General features: G+C 44.6%; 1 protein-coding gene across 6 annotated transcripts in view; it reads right to left on the bottom strand.

The window, feature by feature from the left end:
- Nucleotides 1–18879, bottom strand: part of WDR26 (WD repeat domain 26) — a 40516-nt gene extending 21637 nt beyond the window's left edge. For 3 of the 6 annotated variants that reach the window (XM_083733383.1, XM_083733386.1, XM_083733384.1), the window contains exons 1-3: nt 17703–18832; nt 15807–15906; nt 15538–15594 (exon numbers count right to left, since the gene is read on the bottom strand). In XM_083733383.1, coding sequence (XP_083589509.1) covers nt 15538–15594; nt 15807–15906; nt 17703–18097 — 552 coding nt within the window. In that variant the 5' untranslated portion in view covers nt 18098–18832. Of the gene's footprint in view, nt 1–15537; nt 15595–15806; nt 15907–17702 lie in introns of all 6 variants that reach the window. The other 3 variants (XM_083733388.1, XM_083733387.1, XM_083733385.1) reach the window with 3 other exon arrangements.
- Between the last annotated feature and the right edge of the window lie 934 nt (nt 18880–19813).

The raw sequence follows: 19813 nt of genomic DNA, 5'->3' as shown, positions 1-19813 counted from the left end.
AGGAATTTGTTCATTTCCCCCCCTCCAAAATACAGTCCGGCCCCCCACAAGGTCTGAGGGACAGTGGACCGGCCCACGGCTGAAAAAGGTTGCTGACCCCTGCTCTGGCCCAACACTAAGTACATACCCTTTAAGCCTATCTCAAGATAAAGATGTTTTCTGGTAAAGGAAATCGTGCTTCTATGAACAATAGCAACACCTTTCTCAATCCTCAGGTCTATCGTGCTGCTGTACTGAGTACCCAGGTGGGCATAGCTGAATTGAATGGGGGAGCTTGTTGGCCATGGCCCAAGTCTTGGTAATGCATTCAAGCCATCCATGATCAAAACAAAAAAATTCCTTCCAGTAGCACCTTAAAGACCAACTAAGTTAGTTCTTGGTATGAGCTTTCGTGTGCATGCACACTTCTTCAGATACCATCTTCAGATACCATTGATACCATTGGTATCTGAAGAAGTGTGCATGCACACGAAAGCTCATACCAAGAACTAACTTAGTTGGTCTTTAAGGTGCTACTGGAAGGAATTTTTTTGTTTTGACTATGGCAGACCAACACGGCTACCTATCTGTAACTGGATCCATGATCAAGTTGTGGATGAACATGGCCTTATTAATGATGGACCTGGCATATAAGAACAGCACCACCACACCAGAAGGCTCTACAAACCAAACTCCTAGGTCTCCATCCCAGAATGTGGTCAGCCACTCCACTACAACTATACCTTCCCCTGCCAAACACCATTTCTGAAACTGGGACAATATCTTTGTAACTCCCTATTACCTCCCCCCCCCAACACCTTCTAGCACTACCATCCAATATCACACTATACAGCTTTGAGGTTAGGGCTACAGGTAATAAACAAAGGCCCAGCTGAAGGCATATTCTACTGTTAAGTGAAAGACAGTAATTTCACAATCTCTCTCTTTGGCTCTCAGGGGGAACCCACCAAGCCAAACCTCCACTCTCCCAGGCTCTCACCCTGGGTAATGGTCACATGCCTGTCTCCCACAGTGCATGGCCTACAATTTCATATCCTGATTGACAGGAGATACCCCCTCCCCTCAGTGATAACCTAAAGGGGAGAGAGATTCCTTTTTATGTCAATCCATTTGGGGACAACCGCACCACATGTGGCAAGAATCTGCTGAAATAAGGCAGGCTAAGAACCACACCCTAGCTGCATGCACTCAGCCAGCAATCAAGCAGTACCACTCACTGCAATCAGTACAAACACTCTCTTACCTGCAGGCAGATATGTAACAGGACCAACAAAATGATGAAGGCAAAATTCCCCCTCCCTCTCTCTGTCTTGCTGTCTGGGAGAAAAACCAGAAAGGGCCAGCCAGTCCCTCTTTGCTTAGTCTTCCTGTAGGTATGCTCCCCTATTATTGTTGTTGTTGTTGTTGTTGTTGTAGTAGTAACAACAACAACAACAATAATAATAATAATAATTTGTTTCTACCTCGCCCATCTGGATGGGTTTCCCCAGCCACTCAGGGTGGCTTCCATCAAAAGATTAAAAATACATTAAAACATCAGTCATTAAAAACTTCCCTAAATCCTTCAGATTGTCAAGTGATTGTGACATACTCACAGGAAGATTGCATGCTTATTTTTATGATATACTAACATAAAAAGGAATTATCAGTATTTCAATAATTTAATGAAACAAAGCAGAATTTAACTATTAAGCCAACAATGTAATTTGCTATTATTCTTTCTATTTACAAAGCCACCAATTGTATCCTACTAGCAACTAATTATTTTTAAAATGAAATGGTGACCTCAGTTTTTACTTCAAACCTGCAAGAATCATAATGACCCCAGATTAAAGACAATTGCATATTTGATCAATGCTAACTAATGTCATCCTTACCTTGGCAGCCCATAAACTTATGATCATTTGCCTTTCAACTCCCACATTGTTTACACTATGGCCCTTGATGATGAAACTGCAGAACTTTATGCAAGAATTTTGTTTAGTTCCTGAATCAGTAAAAAACAAAAAGGATCCTTGCCCATCCTGGCTGATAAAAGCGAGCCGGGAAGGGCTGGGCGATGGGCTCTGCGGGGTGGTGAATGCTTCCCTCTCTGAGGGAGCCTTCCCAGACCCGCTGAAAGAGGCGGTCATCAAACCGCTTCTTAAAAAACATCTTTAGACCCGGCCAATTTGGCCAACTATCGCCCAGTCTCAAATCTGCCATTCTTGGGCAAGGTGATTGAGCGGGTGGTTGCTGAACAACTCCAAGCACGCCTGGAGGAAACGGACCATTTGGATCCCTTTCCAATCAGGATTCAGGCCTCACCATGGGACTGAAACTGCCTTGGTCGCGCTGGTTGATGATCTCCGGCGGGCTAGGGACAAAGGTGAGAGCTGTTTCCTAGTTCTGCTGGATCTCTCAGCGGCCTTTGACACCATCGACCATAACATCCTTCTGGACCGTCTAGAGGGGCTGGGAGATGGGGGCACTGTCATACAGTGGTTCCGCTCCTTCCTCCTGGGCCGTGTCCAGAAAGTGGTGGTGGGGTGGGTGTTCAGACCCCTGGGCTCTCACTTGTGGGGTGCCTCAGGGTTCTGTCCTCTCCCCCATGCTTTTTAATATCTATATGAAGCCGCTGGGAGAGATCATCAGGGGGTTTGGACTGGGTGTTCATCAGTATGCAGATGACACCCAGCTCTACCTCTCCTTTAAATCAGAACCAGTGAAGGCGGTGAAGGTCCTGTGTGAGTGCCTGGAGGCGGTTGGAGGTTGGATGGCGACTAACAGATTGACAAGACAGAAGTACTGTTTTTGGGGGACAGGAGGCGGGCTGGTGTGGAGGATTCCCTGGTCCTGAATGGGGTAACTGTGCCCCTGAAGGACCAGGTGCGCAGCCTGGGAGTCATTTTGGACTCACAGCTGTCCATGGAGGCGCAGGTTAACTCTGTGTCCAGGGCAGCTGTCTACCAGCTCCACCTGGTACGCAGGCTAAGACCCTACCTCCCCGCGGACTGTCTTGCCAGAGTGGTGCATGCTCTAGTTATCTCACGCTTGGACTACTGCAACGCGCTCTACGTGGGGCTACCTTTGAAGGTGACCCGGAAACTGCAATTAATCCAGAATGCGGCAGCTAGACTGGTGACTGGGAGTGGCCGCCGGGACCACATAACACCGGTTCTGAGAGATCTGCATTGGCTCCCAGTACGTTTCCGAGCACGATTCAAAGTGTTGGTGCTGACCTTTAAAGCCCTAAACGGCCTCGGTCCTGTATACCTGAAGGAGCGTCTCCATCCCCCATCGTTCAGCCCAGACACTGAGATCCAGCGCCGAGGGCCTTCTGGCGGTTCCCTCATTGCGAGAAGTGAGGTTACAGGGAACCAGACAGAGGGCCTTCTTGGTAGTGGCGCCCGCCCTGTGGAACGCCCTCCCATCAGATGTCAAAGAGATAAAGAATTACCGTATTTTTCGCCCTATAAGACGCACTTTTCCCCCTCCAAAAATGAAGGGGAAATGTGTGTGCCTCCTATGGGGTGAATGCAGGCTTTCGCCGAAGCCTGGAGAGCGAGAGGCGTCGGTGCGCACCGACGTCTCTCGCTCTCCAGGCTCCAGGAAGCTATCCGCAAGCCTTGCACGCCCGGAGGGAGTTCCCCCGGGCGCGCAAGGCTTGCGGGCGGTAGCCTGCAGCACGGAGAACGGGGCGCCCTCCAGAGGACGCCCCGTGCTCCACGCAGGTGTCCGCAAGCCTTGCGCACCCGGGGATCTCCCCCGGGAGCCGAAGGCTTGCGGGCGGCAGCGCGGAGCACGGGGCACCCTTCGGAGGCCGCCCCGTGCTCCGCGCTGGTGTCGGCAAGCCTTGTGCACCCGGGGGATCTCCCCCCCCTGAGCGCAAGGCTTGCGGGCAGAAGCCGGCAGCACGGAGCACGGAGCACGGGGCGCCCTTCGGAGGCCGCCCCGTGCTCCGCGCTGGTGTCGACAAGTCTTGCGCACCCGGGGGATCTCCCCCCCCCGTGAGCGCAAGGCTTGCGGGCGGAAGCCGGCAGCACGGAGCACGGGGCGCCCTTCGGAGGCCGCCCCGTGCTCCGCCCTTTGGAGGCCGCCCCGTGCTCCGCGCTGGTGTCGGCAAGTCTTGCGCACCGGGGGATCTCCCCCGTGAGCGTAAGGCTTGCGGGCGGCAGACAGCAGCACGGAGCACGGGGCGTCCTTTGGAGGACGCCCCGTGCTCCGCGCTGGTGTTGGCCAGCCTTGCGCACCCGGGGGATCTCCCCCCCCCGTGAGCGCAAGGCTTGCGGGCGGCAGCCGGCAGCACGGAGCACAGGGCGCCCTTCGGAGGCCGCCCCGTGCTCCGCGCTGGTGTCGGCAAGTCTTGCGCACCCGGGGGATCTCCCCCGAAAGCGCAAGGCTTGCGGGCGGCAGCTGGCAGCGCGGAGCATGGGGCACCCTTCGGAGGCCGCCCCGTGCTCCGCGCTGGTGTTGGCAAGCCTTGCGCACCCGGGGGGCGCGTGGGGCGCCCTGAAACAGAGGGTTCCCCATGCTGCGGACTGTAGCCTGCCGCCCGACGCGCGGGGCGCCCTGAAGCAGAGCGCCCCTCACGCCAGGCAGACATGGGCTAGCCCCACAAGCTCGGGGGACAGCGGGGAGGCGCAGCACCGCCATCCCACTGTTCCCCGACCTGGTTTTTTGGGGGGGAAATAAAGGAAAATTTTTTTTCCTTTATTTCCCCCCCCCCCCAAAAAAAGTAGGTGCGTCCTATGGGACGGAGCGTCCTATGGGACGAAAAATACGGTACCTGACATTCAGAAGACATCTTAAGGCAGCCCTGTTCAGGGAAGTTTTTAATATGTAATGCTGTACTGTTTTTAACACTGATTGGGAGCCGCCCAGAGTGGCTGGGGAAACTCAGCCAGATGGGCGGGGTATAAATAATAAATTATTATTATTATTATTACTCCACCTTACATACTTTGTTGTGTTAACATCACCAGACACATAACCTTTACATTAAAAACAAAACATCCCACTGTTTGCTTTATGTCTTATGTGTATCACAGTGAGAAAAATACAGAATCAGTTTATTCTAAAGACAGAAGGGTTCCTTCTGCTCATGGAACAGCTGGTGATATAAAGAGTTAAACTTCTCATGTACAAGTTAAACCATAGCATATGGCATAGGTTCTTGAATGTATGGGCATTTAGGCTAACATACATATGCCGTATTGCTGAAAATCAAATATACACACCTTTAAAATGAAAGGGAACACCCACTTCAAGAACCACCATCATGCAGACTCTCAAACTCCAAACCACTTCTTCCCTTAAAACTGAACTAATTATTTCAGCCACATGGACAAAATAAGGGTATACTCTGAATCAGGATCCATAGCATTAGATCCTATTTCAATGTCAAAGCTCAAGCTTGGAAATGTAAATACCCACAGAGCATGTACACAAATAACCAGCCTCCTTATGTCTGGTATCAAGAGGAGTATCTTTCATGTTTAGAGGTGTCCAAGTATGACAACCAGACAGGTTTGACACCCCATTTTAGAATATTCACTAAAAATGTCCCCTTCAACAGCCCAGGCTTGCTTTCTACCACTGATAAATCACAGGTAGGCTTGGGTGTGTGTGTGTGTGTGTGTGTGTGTGGGTGTGGGTGTGTGGGTGTGTGTGAGAGAGAGAGAGAGAGAGAGAGAGAGATAAAACACACACACACACACACACACACACACACACACACACACTGCATTTCCCTTTACCTTAACCCAGTCTCCTATCATCCTTTTATAATATTGAAGTAATTTTTCAAGATACTATTCCTGCCTCCATAAAGTCAAATTCAATCCAAGCAGATATCCTTTCCTTTAAGATACTCACTGAAATGTGTAATATCTAATTTTTGCACACCCCTAGCATTTCAGATCACCACGAAAGAGACAACAGATTGTGGACTGCTGTTCTTTGCTGTTTTGTTATCTTGTCATTGCTTGTTCTGTGGTTTTATTTTATGATTTCAATGTAACCAGTACTTGTTTTGACTGTGACTTTTTTTTACTAAATAAACTACAGAAGAAAGGGAAGGAAATGGAGGAATGTCACAATTAAAACAAGTACAAAGTAAACAGGGGAGGAATGTGCAATTATTGCAGCGACATGTACAAATGATCTTTATCAAGGTGGAAATGGGGGCGCAGCAGCACAACACAAGGGAGCAAAGTCCAAGACTGAGACAAGGCCGGCCTGATATGCGATTCAAACTCAAGACAGCGGAGGGTGCAATGGGGAGGGGGGAGAAAGTCACAAAATGAGGAAGGCTTAAAACAGTATAGGCTGCTAGGATTCTAACCACAAAGTTTGAAGTTAGAGGATACATAGACAAATGAAGTGCAGGAGGTAACATAGAATTCTTTTTTAAAAAGGAAAACAAATAAAATTGATTAGAAGGAAAGATTTTATATGCAAACGTAAGGCATCTTCACACTGATTAATTGCTAAAAATTACACCCATAACCCTCTTGTATGAAAGAGAACAAATCAGAAGTCAGTTTTAACACAAAAAGTCATATACAATGGATTTTATCATTGTACAAGCTATGAACCATGAATATTTTTAGATTAATGAGAGTTGCAACATTTATTGTTTCAATCAGTAGGAGAAATTGACAGGCAGATTTTGATAGACTAAAAAGTGTCCTGGTTAACATTTTTTTTAAAAATCTGATTTTTAATTTTTTAAAAAAATATTATTGCTACATAAAATGTGTGTATCACCTTAAAAAAATGCACCTGCTTTAGAACTATTGTTTTTTCCCTCATATGCAGATTTAATTAATTGCTCAATCAACACTTAAAATTAACTAAGATTTCTTTAATGAGATCACAGCTGTAGCACCAGCAAAGGTCTAGTATAGTTTGCTTCCCAACACATGGAAACAACATTGCACTCCCTAGCTACTGGCAGTTCTTATTTTTTAAAAAATCCAGATACCTGATCTGCCATTGAATGTTTTTGCTTCGTATCCTTGCATGTCCTGAGAGTAAGCCAAACAGAAATCTTTTAATTCCACTATTGATCTCCTGTCTCTGGGCAGTAATAAATTCTGGACCATGTGTACTGGCTCCAAATACATTCCCAGGACCAATGTAAAAGGTTGGCTTTAACCTTCAAAGCCTTACACTGCTTGAGACCCCAATACTTTACTGAACACCTCATCTCATATGAGCTACCCAGACTCAGAGGTCAGCTTCAGAGGCCTTTCTCAGAGTGCACCTTCGCACAGACATTCAGAGAGTGGCAAGTGCTAACCCCCCAAAGAGACAAACCAGGTGCCGACATTAACATCTTTTATTCTAAATATTTGATTCTTAACAAATACTGCCATTATTGAAAAGGAATTATTTAGTACATGTTTTTGAAGGTGGGGTTTTATCACTGTACTGAAAACCATCATATAATAATAAATAATAATAATAATTTTTTATTTATATCCCGCCTTCCCTAACCGAAGCCGGGCTCAGGGCAGCTAACAACAATAAAATAATACAACATTCTAGAATCATTTCATTATAAAATTAATTCAAATCAAATTAATGGCAAATTATGTTCATTTGCAGTGTTTTAGTTTATTACTTTGTTTATTGTTCATGTATTTTTGAATTGTATTATTTCTTCTTCTCCTTAAGACTCTTTGTACAAGGCAAGGAATCATTAATATTCCAGTGGTGAAAACGTAATGGCAATTATGCAAACAGAAGTTTTGAATTTGGCTTTGTGACCATATAAAAGTGTTTATTTACAAACATATGTATAAAGCAAGCCATTTGTGTGTATGTTACCGTATTTTTCGCCCTATAGGACGCAGTTTTTCCCCTTCAAAAATGATGGGGAAATGTGTGTGTGCCCTATGGGGCGAATGCAGGCTTTCGCTAAAGCCTGGAGAGCGAGGGGGGTCAGTGCGCACCGACCCCTCTCGCTCTCCAGGCTTCAGAAAGCTATCTGCTAGCCGTGGGAGACCCAGCTCTCCCAGGGCTAGCAGAGAGCTTGCCTGCACTCAGAATCCTGGGACCCGCTGAGCTCTGCACGCCCCAAACTTCGGGATTAGCGCAGCGCTCCGCTAGCTGTGGAAGAGCCACGCGGCTCTCCCATGGCTAGCGGAGACCTTGTCGGCACCCAGAAGCTTGGGGTGCGCATAACTCCGCACGCCCCAAGCTTCGGGATTAGCCCAGATTATTTCCTCCCCGGTGCGTCCTATGGGGCGAAAAATACGGTACGTCAGGAAATACAGTGGATGCTCGGGTTGTGAACGTGATCTGTGCGGGATGCACGTTCGCAACCCGCAGCGGTGCGTCTGCACACACATGGGTTGCGATTCGGCACGTCTGCACATGTGCAACTGCCAAAACCTGGAAGTAACCCAGTACTTCCAGGTTTTGGCGGGTCTGAAACCCCCAAAAAAGCAACCTGAAGCGTCTGTAACCCGAGGTATGACTGTATCTGAATTTCTATGAGGAAAAAGAAACTTGATTTCATTATATAAATTCAAATTCATCAGCTGACTCATGGGAAGGCCTCATATGGTTGCATTCCAAAGGGACAGCCAGTGGCTAATGTCATCACACAGCTCACTCTCCAACTCCCTACCTCTGACTGACTCCTGTGTGAGTCGAAGGGCATTTGTTCTGGTTCTTCAAACTGGAATGATACACTTGTCACTAACTGTATCCTCTCCCCCATTTCCTTTGCTGGCAGAAAGAGCTCCACCCTTCATTCCAGAACAGTAGAGTCTCTCTTCAAAAATTAAACATCCTTGATTAACCTGGTTAAAATGATTCCACATACACAATATACATGCACTTGTGTGAATTCAGAAGTGATTATTCAAAATTGAATACAGGTGCCCTCCCATTTACACATGATCAACTCACACGCAACTGCATCATAGACACACGGCACTGGGAAATAAATAATCTGATTCAAACCTGGAAATGGTGGGAGAGAGCTAGAAAGTCCTCGTGGCGCGCAAGGAGACCCTCCCTGGAGCCTGGTGCAGGACATCAATGGAGCAGAGGAAACCTCGAAGAGACTGGAAATGCAGCAGGGCTTTGTTTAGGCTCCTCAGGCTCCCCTCCTAACAGCTGATGTGTGCAGTAGTGCAGCAGCCGCCTTTCCATGCATCCTTCAGCTGGCCCCAGAGATACAGTACAGTCATACCTCAGGTTGAGCGCTTTCGGGTTGCGCTCCGCAGCAACCCAGAAGTAACGGAGTGCATTACTTCCGGGTTTCACCGCTCGCGCATGCGCAGACGCTCAAAAGGACATCACGTGCATGCGCGGAAGTGGCAAAACGTGACCCGCGCACGCATGCACGCCGTCGTGTCTTACGTTCCATTCAGGATGCGAACGTGGCTCCGGAACGGATCCCGTTCGCATCCCGAGGTACCACTGTATTTTCCTGGGGTTTTATTTCAAATAGTTTAGTTACAGATTTACAGGTACCTCTCCCCATACCATCTACAGAAATATGATTACCATTCCAGACTGGGTATTATTTAATATGGTTATGTTTTATTTGCCCTGCCTTTAGTTAGATATATTACTGAATTCTGTAAATTGCCTATGGTTCCCTAATAATTGAGAAACTAATAATTTTTAAAATATGGATACATATCAACCATTTTTAAAGCCTTGTGTACACCGAATAGCGTGCTGTCAGGGCCTAAAGATGCCTATAGGTTCCCAGGGAATTTTAAAAACTTGTTCTGTAAGCATAAATCAGAAAGAGGTATGTGCCAAATGATACGCAAACTTTTAAAATTATCTCTTGGCAATTACAACTTTAGTCTCTAAAAAGAAGAAGAAGAGTTTGGATTTGATATCTCGCCTTTCACTCCCTTTAAGGAGTCTCAAAGCGGCTAACATTCTCCTTTCCCTTCCTCCCCCACAACAAACACTCTGTGAGGTGAATGGGGCTGAGAGACTTCAAAGAAGTGTGACTGGCCCAAGGTCACCCAGCAGCTGCATGTGGAGGAGCGGAGACGCAAACCCGGTTCCCCAGATTACGAGACCATCGCTCCTAACTACTACACCACACTTCAGCCTGTAAATAGTTACATAGAATAATAGAATTACCGAGTTGGAAGGGACTCTGGGGGTCATCTACTCCAACCCCCTGCAATGCAGGAATCTCAACTAAAGCATCCATGACCAAGTGTCAAATCAAGGTTGAAACAAATGAAATGCATACAAGGACAACACAGCCCCCCTTTAGTCCACATGTGCTAACTAACCTTCTACAGCAGGGATAGCCAATGTGGTGCTCTCCAGATGTTATTAGAGGCCATCAGTTCAGAATAGCATGGCCAATCGTCAGAGAAGATGGAGACTGCAATATACCAACATCTGAAGGGTACCATGTTGACCCTCAAGATGTTACCCTTTCTAGAATAAGGAATTTTAAAATGTAGGCTTTATCCCACAGCACACAGAAAACCTGTTTTTCAAAATTAAGACAAAAACCTCCCACATCCAAAGCTCAACTTCAAAACAGGAATACAAAACTCAAACTCTCATGAAGATTTCAGCAATAAAACAGAAATTGGAGCTCTTATTGCAGGCCCTCAAATAAAAATAACCTGGAGGAAGTGGAAACAGCTAATAATATTCCCATTTCAAAATCTGATGGCAGGTGAGGTATGAGAGTGCATGCCTCCCCAATATTCATTATAATTATAGCCATTCATCAAGGAAGTAAAAAGTCTGGAAAGAATGAGGGTAATCCAACCTAATATGCCACTGCATTTGGAGGCACACCCATTACAGAATCTCTCCCAATACTGTCACCATGCACAGGAAGCAGCATATGTCAAGGGTCAGAAACCTGTGGCTGTCCCAATGACCTCTCTTCTAGTGTAGTTCACTTCACTTCACACTCGAAGACTATAGAACATGAAGAATAGCCGCTACAATAATGTGTAAATGAGCAAGCAGCACAGGACTTTTGTCGCCACCTAAATTCGGCTTGGAACTAGTCTCCTACATCCCTGAAACACACTATACCCTATATACACTTGGAGACTGTTCAGCATTGATTACAAGTTTATTAGTTTTATACACAATAAAGCACAATGTCTTTCAGAACAAATTATTTAATTTACAATAATTATTAAATTATATCTGAAAGATTATTAATGGTGGATTGGAATAGAATTAAGATATTATCAATATTGTATCAGTAACATCTTAATATAAGAATGATGCATTTTCTATTTTGTTATTGCAATCCAATTAATAATATAATATAATTATAACTGAATATCCAAATCAGGCATAGACTCATGAGGTGGCTATGGGCAAGTGGTAGTTATCCATGTTAAATCCACAGATAGCAATGATCAACCTCAGGGGCATATATGCTAAATAATATACGATACTTAATACAACATTGAAAATGATGAACACAGATGGCTACTTTACCCCTTTTCTGCCATGCCATATCCATCAAGTAGCATCCAAGTAAGTCATATTCAGAATAGACCCGTTAGTCTGAGTCAATAATTTCAATGGTCTACTTATTGGATTAATCCTGTTTCCAACAGCAAAATAGGATTTAAAACAAAATATTAAAATAACTATTCAGAGAAACAGAGGAAGTTATTAAACTTCAGATAATATTTTCTATCACTAGTAGATGTACTGGGGCATATATATAGGTGACTATATATAGACCCATGATCATCCTAGCTGATTAATTCTAGATTCTTGATCCATGTATTGCCCTCTCTGCTTTTCAAAGTCATTTGTTGAACAAGTGGTCACTGAGCTAATCCAAAAAGACAAATGGAAAGAGCTATCATTTTTTCTGGAGTCTCTCCCAATCCACCATTCAGCCTGGGTATGACAAACACTAGAGTGAATGATAAGCACTGCTTTGCTTAGAGATCAAGAGGAGAAATGGAACCCCATCAATCTTGTTAGTCCTTTCTGTAGCCTTTGATACCAAGTGATCACTGCTGACATGACTATGGGGTCTGATTAGTTCTGTGATGCTGCTCAAGTGTTCCATTTTCTTTTCGTTTTTATAAGAACATGTAAGAAGGTGAAAGGACTATTAATTATCCCCTTAGAAGCTTTCCAAGTGGCCTCCTGCAAGGTAACTGGGCAAATTGATTTGAATACACGATGTCACAGGTTATGAACATGAGTCAATTCATGGGCACCCCACTCAAATCCTGCAATCTGAAAACACACACACGCAGCAGTATACATCTGAATACCAGATACTTTGAATGTTTAGCAGGATGACTGCTGTATTCATGTCTCACTATTATACTGTCCAGGGAGTTCTGGCTGGCAACTGTTAGAAATAGGATGTTGGCCTGATTGCTTGCTCTGGGATGGCTCTCTTCATGATACTGGATGTTAGCAAGCCAAATGAAAAAGAATCTACACAAAGCTGTAATGACCACCGTTGGCAGATAGTACAAATGAGGCGGTGTGGAGAAGAAGGAGAGACACACTTCAATGACAACAATTCAGTCTCCCTTGGTCACTTAAGTCTACAGCCTGGATAGCTTTTAGAATTTTAAACTGTAAGCTGCCTAGAGGCCTACTAGTGAAGAGAGGGTAATAAATATTATTATTAATAATAATATCTATGTTGGCCTTTAGACCCCCAATAAATGTACCTGTATGTTTGAATTCCATTGTATAATAAATACATTCACACATTTTTGGCGTCAACCTAAAAAGTGGAAGATATGAAGTAAACCCTAGTAACTTCTGGCATAATTTACTAAACATTTAAGACTGCTGTGCTACGTGCACTTACTTTGAGAAAGTTCTATTGAACTCATCAGGACTTATTTCTAAAGAACCACCCACAGAATCAGGCTGCAGAGCCCTAAGCAGCTTGACCCAATATAACTGCAATATAAATTTTCCCCAATCTCACATGAGATTGTTAGCTTGAAAGGTCAAGCTATTAACCATCATGATACCTTATTGTTTATTATCAGATTTGTTTGCATATACAGGGGATTTCTCTGTAATTGCTCTAATTTAGGATTCCTTTCCTGAAGATCTACTATCGCCCAGCCCTAAACATCTTTTGAAAATATTGTGAGTGTATACATTTAGCACGTATGCATGTGCGTGTGCGCGCGCACACACAGGCTCTGATGCTAACTTTGCTTGCAGGAGGAGTTCGTACTTCATCATTCATTTTTCTTTTCTATTTTGAAATATATAATCTATAGTCTTCTAGATGAGGTGTGTACAAATTTAATATAGGAGAAAAAGAATACAGCTCCTAAATACTGCTTTTTAAATAAAGTTAACTATACATCTTCCCATATTAATTCTTATTTTGATTCACCAGCAATTATATAGTAGGACTGTTCAAAGAAAGGTCCAGCTTGAAAACACATTCCAAATTCATAGATTCTTTTATCAACGTTTTGAGGTACCTGGAGCATCTCTCCCATTTGTAAGTTATATGCTTCTCATAGTTATTTCATATTTCAATTTATTGTGAAAGCTTAGCTGTCAGAACAAATAAGCAACACAGAAGTTGTATACAAAAGGAAAAGTGATGGCACAATGTAAAATCAAAATGTGCCATCATGAAAGCAATATACTAGATATTATCAAAAAAGACCATAATGTTGTCTAACTGCAGCATTTGCTAAAACAGCTACTTTAGCAGTTTCACCCCTGTTGCCTGCATCTAGCAGATACATAGTTTTAAATTGGATTGACCAAACTATAATCCAAATATAAAGACTTAGTCATGTAAATCTTTTGGGTCTTCTATTACAAAGAAACACCTAAGGTGAGAAGTATTCCACCCCTTAACTTCTCTCTCTCTCGTCTTAACACCTATGGATTCCCCCCCCCCCCAAAAAAGACCCATAAAATATCACCAGAGGCATCAGTTGAAATCCCAATAAATTAAATGTCTTTCTGTTGTGTGTTCTAATGAGAAACCAGTTGTTCAAAATATAAAGGCAAACACCTATTTTCTAGGAAAAATACTCTGGTTTTCATTCTCAGAAATCTGAAGGGGACAAAGGTACTACAGTACAGGTCTTTTAATTAAAAAAATAAAAATGTATTAATGTATTTCTTATTCATCTTATCTACATTTGTACATAAATGGAAATACCAGCCTCTCCCAATTACTTCAATACACTCTCCCAAAATTGCTTTTTTGATATATTAATGGTGAAAACACTCCTTGCTCCAATAAATCTAATACTCAAAAGAATGCCAGTCCACTTCTATGCAATGTCCTCAATAAAAGCACAAGATTTTACCTCAATTTATATTCACCTCAGTTACATTATTTATTCCTACACAACTCTTGCACTTTATAGCATTTGTTTGTTCTGTTTGGTTATATTATCTAAGTGCTGACTATCATATTATCAGCTGTCCATTCTTAAAGTAACACAGTTCTACTTGTCTGAGAGGAAAAGTTTACGCATGATTAGACTTTGATTTGATTAAAAAGAACAAGATACAAATACTTTCAGGCAGCAACTGAAGTTTAACAAAACATCTGTTTTTCCATACTTCATTTCCTGTCTGATGGGGGAAGGGAGAGAGAACAGGAAAATATCCTTTTGACAACAAATAAATCAACCAGAAGAAAGCTAAACCAACATCAACCAATTCCTCACTGTTTTCATAGTCACTTTTGTAGTAATGCTGTATTTTCCACTTGAATAAGAGGAAAAATACACCACTATAATGACAGGGCAGCTGAATGTATGAAAAAAATCAGGGTTGCATCCAACTGAACCATACTCTGAGGAAAGCCCCTGAAATCAAAGTACTTACATTACATTACTAATTTGAATTTATTTGAATGGGTCTACTCAGAGTATGACTTAGATGCATGCAACCCTCAGTACAGAAGAGTTTGGGTGATAGGAGTGGTTAAGAGAGTATTTCATGCTTCTCGTAAACACAATACATTGTCTCCCTTATTTTGTGTGTGTGCGCACAAAATTGTTTTAGTTCCAATGTATAAATTTGAGCTATATCATCTCAATGAAATGATCAGAAGACGGCCTTGTTTTAATTAAACAGAAAACTACAGAGAATGACCCAAGTTCTAGACAGCTACATAAATTCAAAAGTCAGCTGAAAAGAGTACTGTTTGCTGTCAGTCATTGCATTTCACTAATGTTTATTCAAATATGCCACTTCACCGAGACCATATATCATCCCCTGAAAGGCATACCCAGAACAATTTCACTCAAGAACAGATTAAAGAGTTGAACACAAAAATGTATACATTTCTCATCAGTGACTTACAAGAGATACTTATATATCTATGCCCACATTGCTGCAGGATGTTCAAATACACTCATGACATGAGAGAGACATGACACTTTAAATTTTTTAGGCTTTTCATTACAAATATCAGGTAGGCTGGTGTATATACTTATTTTATTAAGACACATGTGTACCCCAACAGAAATCTGGGGGAGAGGGAGGCATAGTATTACTACAAATAAACTAAACTATATCAAACAATTCAAGAATCTCTCTTACCACAATTGCATGAGGAGAGTGCACTAAAGGCTTGAGTTCATTCAGGTCGTTCTCAGCCTACAAGTAGCAGTTTTTAAAATAGAAAGGGAGAGAAAAAAAGAGATAAACCAAGGATTATGAACAGCACCAACCAACAAATCTGCAACTCAGACCTATGGAAGCTTATTCAAAGTTAAATCTCACTAAGTTCAATGGATTTACTCTCAAGTAACTGTGTATAGGATTGCAGTTCTAGTGATAATTAGGCAGTTGCATGCCTCTTCCATTACCTTATCCCATTCTCCTTCCATGACATGATTGCGGAATTTGGTAGCAGAAGGATGTTCTAAACGACATCCTGACTCTTGCATTAGAAGATCAACAGTCTGGCTGCAGGAGAGAGGTACAGTATTTTAAAAAAAGCTGACCAGTCTTATTCTTACAGTGAAGCCATCCATGTAGCCATAAATCCAAAATATTGTTTTTAAAAATATGTTCTACCTTAAGAAAAATAAGATGCTGGGATGTGTTCTAATGAATTCCAGCAAACAAACTTGTGCCCTCAGATCCACAAGTTACATATGGAGTATAAACTTCACAAATACAAAGTTATTTTTCCTCAACTATTTTGATGATCAAGAAAAACATGGCTCCATAAAAACACACTGTTTTAACATGTTATTCATATGAAAACACAAACATTGACATTAGATTATAACGTGATTAGAACTACCAATAGCAACTGGAATTTTGTTGATGCAGCGAGAACAGTGTTATTCCCTACCAATATATCATCTGCCTTCAAGTCAGTTGTCCATTAGGCTGGGATCTTAATAAAATAGACTTTCTATAACCTACAACCCTCCCCTTCACATTTTAAACTAAAAATAGCGCATTTACTATGGTGTAGTCTATGAACAGTCACGAGTTGTCACCTGCTGCTGTAAACTTGCCCTATTTCAGTGGTGTGCTTGTTTCAAGCACCGAGTTAATTAAAACCAATCCATTCCCACAATAACACAAGCTCTTGGCATACAAGGGGCCATAATTTTCCTATAGTACATATTCCTACACATCCACATCTCAATATTCTCTAGCTGCTGTTATATTGTACTATTGTTAGGTTTGTTTTGTTAATCCAACTGCTGATGTCCTGCATTTATTTGCTTTTCACCCTCCCCCACCCCAGCTGCATGCCTATTACTCAGCTCAAAGTACTGCAGTGCTGCAAGCAACAGAAGAGTCAACACATTTGACATTAATTTTCTGAAGTACTGATACACAGAGTATATTCAAAGACTACATTAGACATAGTTATATCCAAATTACATTTTAAACATACTGTTCATTTTAACACCTAGCCAACGACAGAGACTGTACAAACATAAGTATTTTGATATACTGGTTTGCTTTTTTAACTCAACATACTTGTTTTAAGACTATAGACAAAGAGATTTCCGTACACTGTTGTGTTGAAAATGCTATTTTATCTGTACCATCTTTGCACCAATTCACCTTTATTACTATGTTCTTGGGCCTTGGTACTGTCATAGTTGACAGAAGAATCTACCTGTTCTCCGAGTAGGAAGTCCACACAGGACTAGGCCTGAAAAAATAGGCCCCAGAGTTTCACTGCCTTCATCCCTTCATTCCCTGGATTTATCTTCTCTCCCCCCCCCCCCATCTCTCTCTTTGATATTAAACTGCGACAGAATAATCTGTGACAAAAAGTGCCCCTCCTTGGGATAAATATGGGCCAAGGCAGCCACACAAAAGTGTTTCATTCTCTCCCTTGGGCATATAATGTGCCCTAAAATAAACAAGTCGGCCATGGCTATTATTCTCATCAGCACAAACCCTCGTCTATTTTGTATCCTCCTCCCCCCTCTCAAAGATTTGGATAGAAATAAAAAATAAAAAGGCATTTTACAAGAGCAATACTCCCGACCCCACCCCAAGAGCTGGGTCTCCCTCAAACGTGAGCCTCGCAGTGACTCAAAAGGGGGGGGGGGAGCACAAACAACAACGAGAAAGCCAAAGCCCAAACAGAGGTTTCTGGAGATGGGGTCAGCCAAAACGGTGTGTGTGTGTGTGTGTGAAATTTCGGGCCCACTTCCGCGCCCCACATAGCGCTGAGTTGGGAAGGGCATTAATGGAGACTGTCGTCCTCAGCTTGCCCCACTTACTTGAGGCCCAGCCCGTGGAGGTGCTGCCCGATGAGCCGGATCACGTCCTCGTCGGACTGCGAGAGCCGCTTCTTCTTCTTCAGGGCGCTGCCGCCGACCCCGACGCCGCTGCCTCCCCCCATCTCGACGGCGGACCCCCCGGGGGCCGAAACCCCGTTGTTGACACTCGGCCCGCCGCCGCCGCCGCCACCCCCGCCGTTGTTGTTGTTGGCCGACGGCAGAAGCCCGTTGGCGTGAGCGAGCTGCTCCCCGGTGCTCGAGCCCGAAGAGGCCTCGCCGTTTTGGGCGCTGAGGCAGCCCAGCTCCGGACCCTGCGACGATGACGGCGGCGGCGGCGGCTGTTGTTGTTGCTGCTGCTGTTGCTGCTGACCCCCTCCTGCCCCGTTGGCCTGCATGGCGCTGCTGCTACTGCTGCTGCCGCCGCTGGCTCTGAGGGGGTTGGCAGCAGGGGGGGCGAGCCCGGCGGAGAGCGAGGGGGACGGGGACGAGGTGAGGCCTGCTCTGCCCGCGGAAGCCCCGGGCTCTCCTGCTCCCTCCGCCGCCGCCGCCGCCGCCGGGGAGGCCCGCGCTTTCTTCCGCGGTGGCGGGGAGGCTCCGCCGGTGTCCGAGTCGGAGGAGGAGGAAGCGGAGGCCAGAGTTTCCTCGCCGAGAGCGGCCGTGGTGGGAAGCCGGGGGGGGGGGAGTGAGGAAGGGGAGGCGGGGGTGGGAGTGGGGTGGGGGAGGTGGCGGGGGTGAGGAGCGGGGTGAGGGGGAGAGCCCTGGCCCCTCTTCCTCGAGGCCCCTCAGACAGCAGCGGCAGCCGCCGCCCGCTCTAGGGTCCCTCCAGCTAACGCTGCCCGAAGCCCACCGCCTGGCAGCCCCAGGCGCCCGGCCCACTCCTCTCCACTAGCCCGCTGGGTTTGTGGCTTCTCTGCCTAGCTGCAGCCTAATGGAGTCCGGGCCGGGACGTCACAGGAAATTCCTATACTGCCCCCTACACTCACTTCCGCCGCCGCCTGGGGTAGGCTCTGGGGGTGCAGAGTGCAGAGGGGGCAGCCTAGGGCCAGTGGCGTGAGGGGCTCCGGCTGGCCTCCACAGCACCACCCGCTGGGCGGGCACAGACCCTGCTCGGGCTGGCTGAGGTGGGCGCTTTGTCACCGCACCTGACTGTTTGCGTGAGGCTGGCTGGCTTGTTATGCTTCCACCTTGCTTATCTCATATGCCCATATAGGGCAAGGCTGGAGGTATATGTAAATATATACACACCTCCTCGTTTCCCCGTGCTCTGAAATGGCACACATAAACGGGAACTAGCATGTTGATGTGCTCCGAAAACATTGTTCTATAGTTACCAATTACTTCTTTTTTTTTTTTGGAAGTGAGTTGAATCTTTGTATTCGAAACAGCAAAAGAGTCTTGTGGCTCATGTGTTCGTCTTTAAGGCTCCGCAAGACTAATAGGGCTACTGTCCTGGAAGTTGTTGTTTCAGTTCTGAGTGGGTTTCTTCCCTTTCTGGCTTGTGTGTGTGTGTGTGTGTGTGTGTGTGTGTGTACACGTGTAGGTAGGTAGGTAGATCCAGTGCTTTTTTCTGGGGGGATGCAGGGGTACGCACACCCCTAAACATTTTGTGAATCTGAGTTTGGCCTCATTGAGGGGCAGAATTACAATATGAGTAGGAAAATATTACCCCTAAACATTTTTAAGGGGGAAAAAAGCAGTGGATGATAGATAGATGGATATACCTTTAACATCAAAGTAACAGGTGTTTGTAAGAAACACAAACATATTTGTATAAAGTGTTTTCAGACTAAGAAAATATCCCTCCTCCTTGTTTTTGTGCCCCTACCCTGAGGTAGAACTTCAATATTATTTCCCCACACAATAGAGTAGGAGTGGCAAGCCCTGCTTTACCGCAGGAATTACAGCCTTTCCCATTTAATGGGGAAAAATGGGGCTCTGGTGTTAGAGAGCAGTTGTGTATAGCCTTTGAATAACAAAATATACATAATAACTATATATGTGTGTGTGTGTGTGTGTGTGTGTGTACTTTCCCCCCTTAAGAGCAGGTGTTAGCTTTAGTACTGCCTTCCTTTAAAAATACTAAATGTTGTAAAATGCATTAAAATGAAAAG

This window comes from Podarcis gaigeae (assembly GCF_964106915.1).
Source record: "Podarcis gaigeae genome assembly, chromosome: 3".
Lineage (NCBI taxonomy): Eukaryota > Metazoa > Chordata > Lepidosauria > Squamata > Lacertidae > Podarcis > Podarcis gaigeae.
This window is presented reverse-complemented; position numbering and strand designations above follow the sequence as displayed.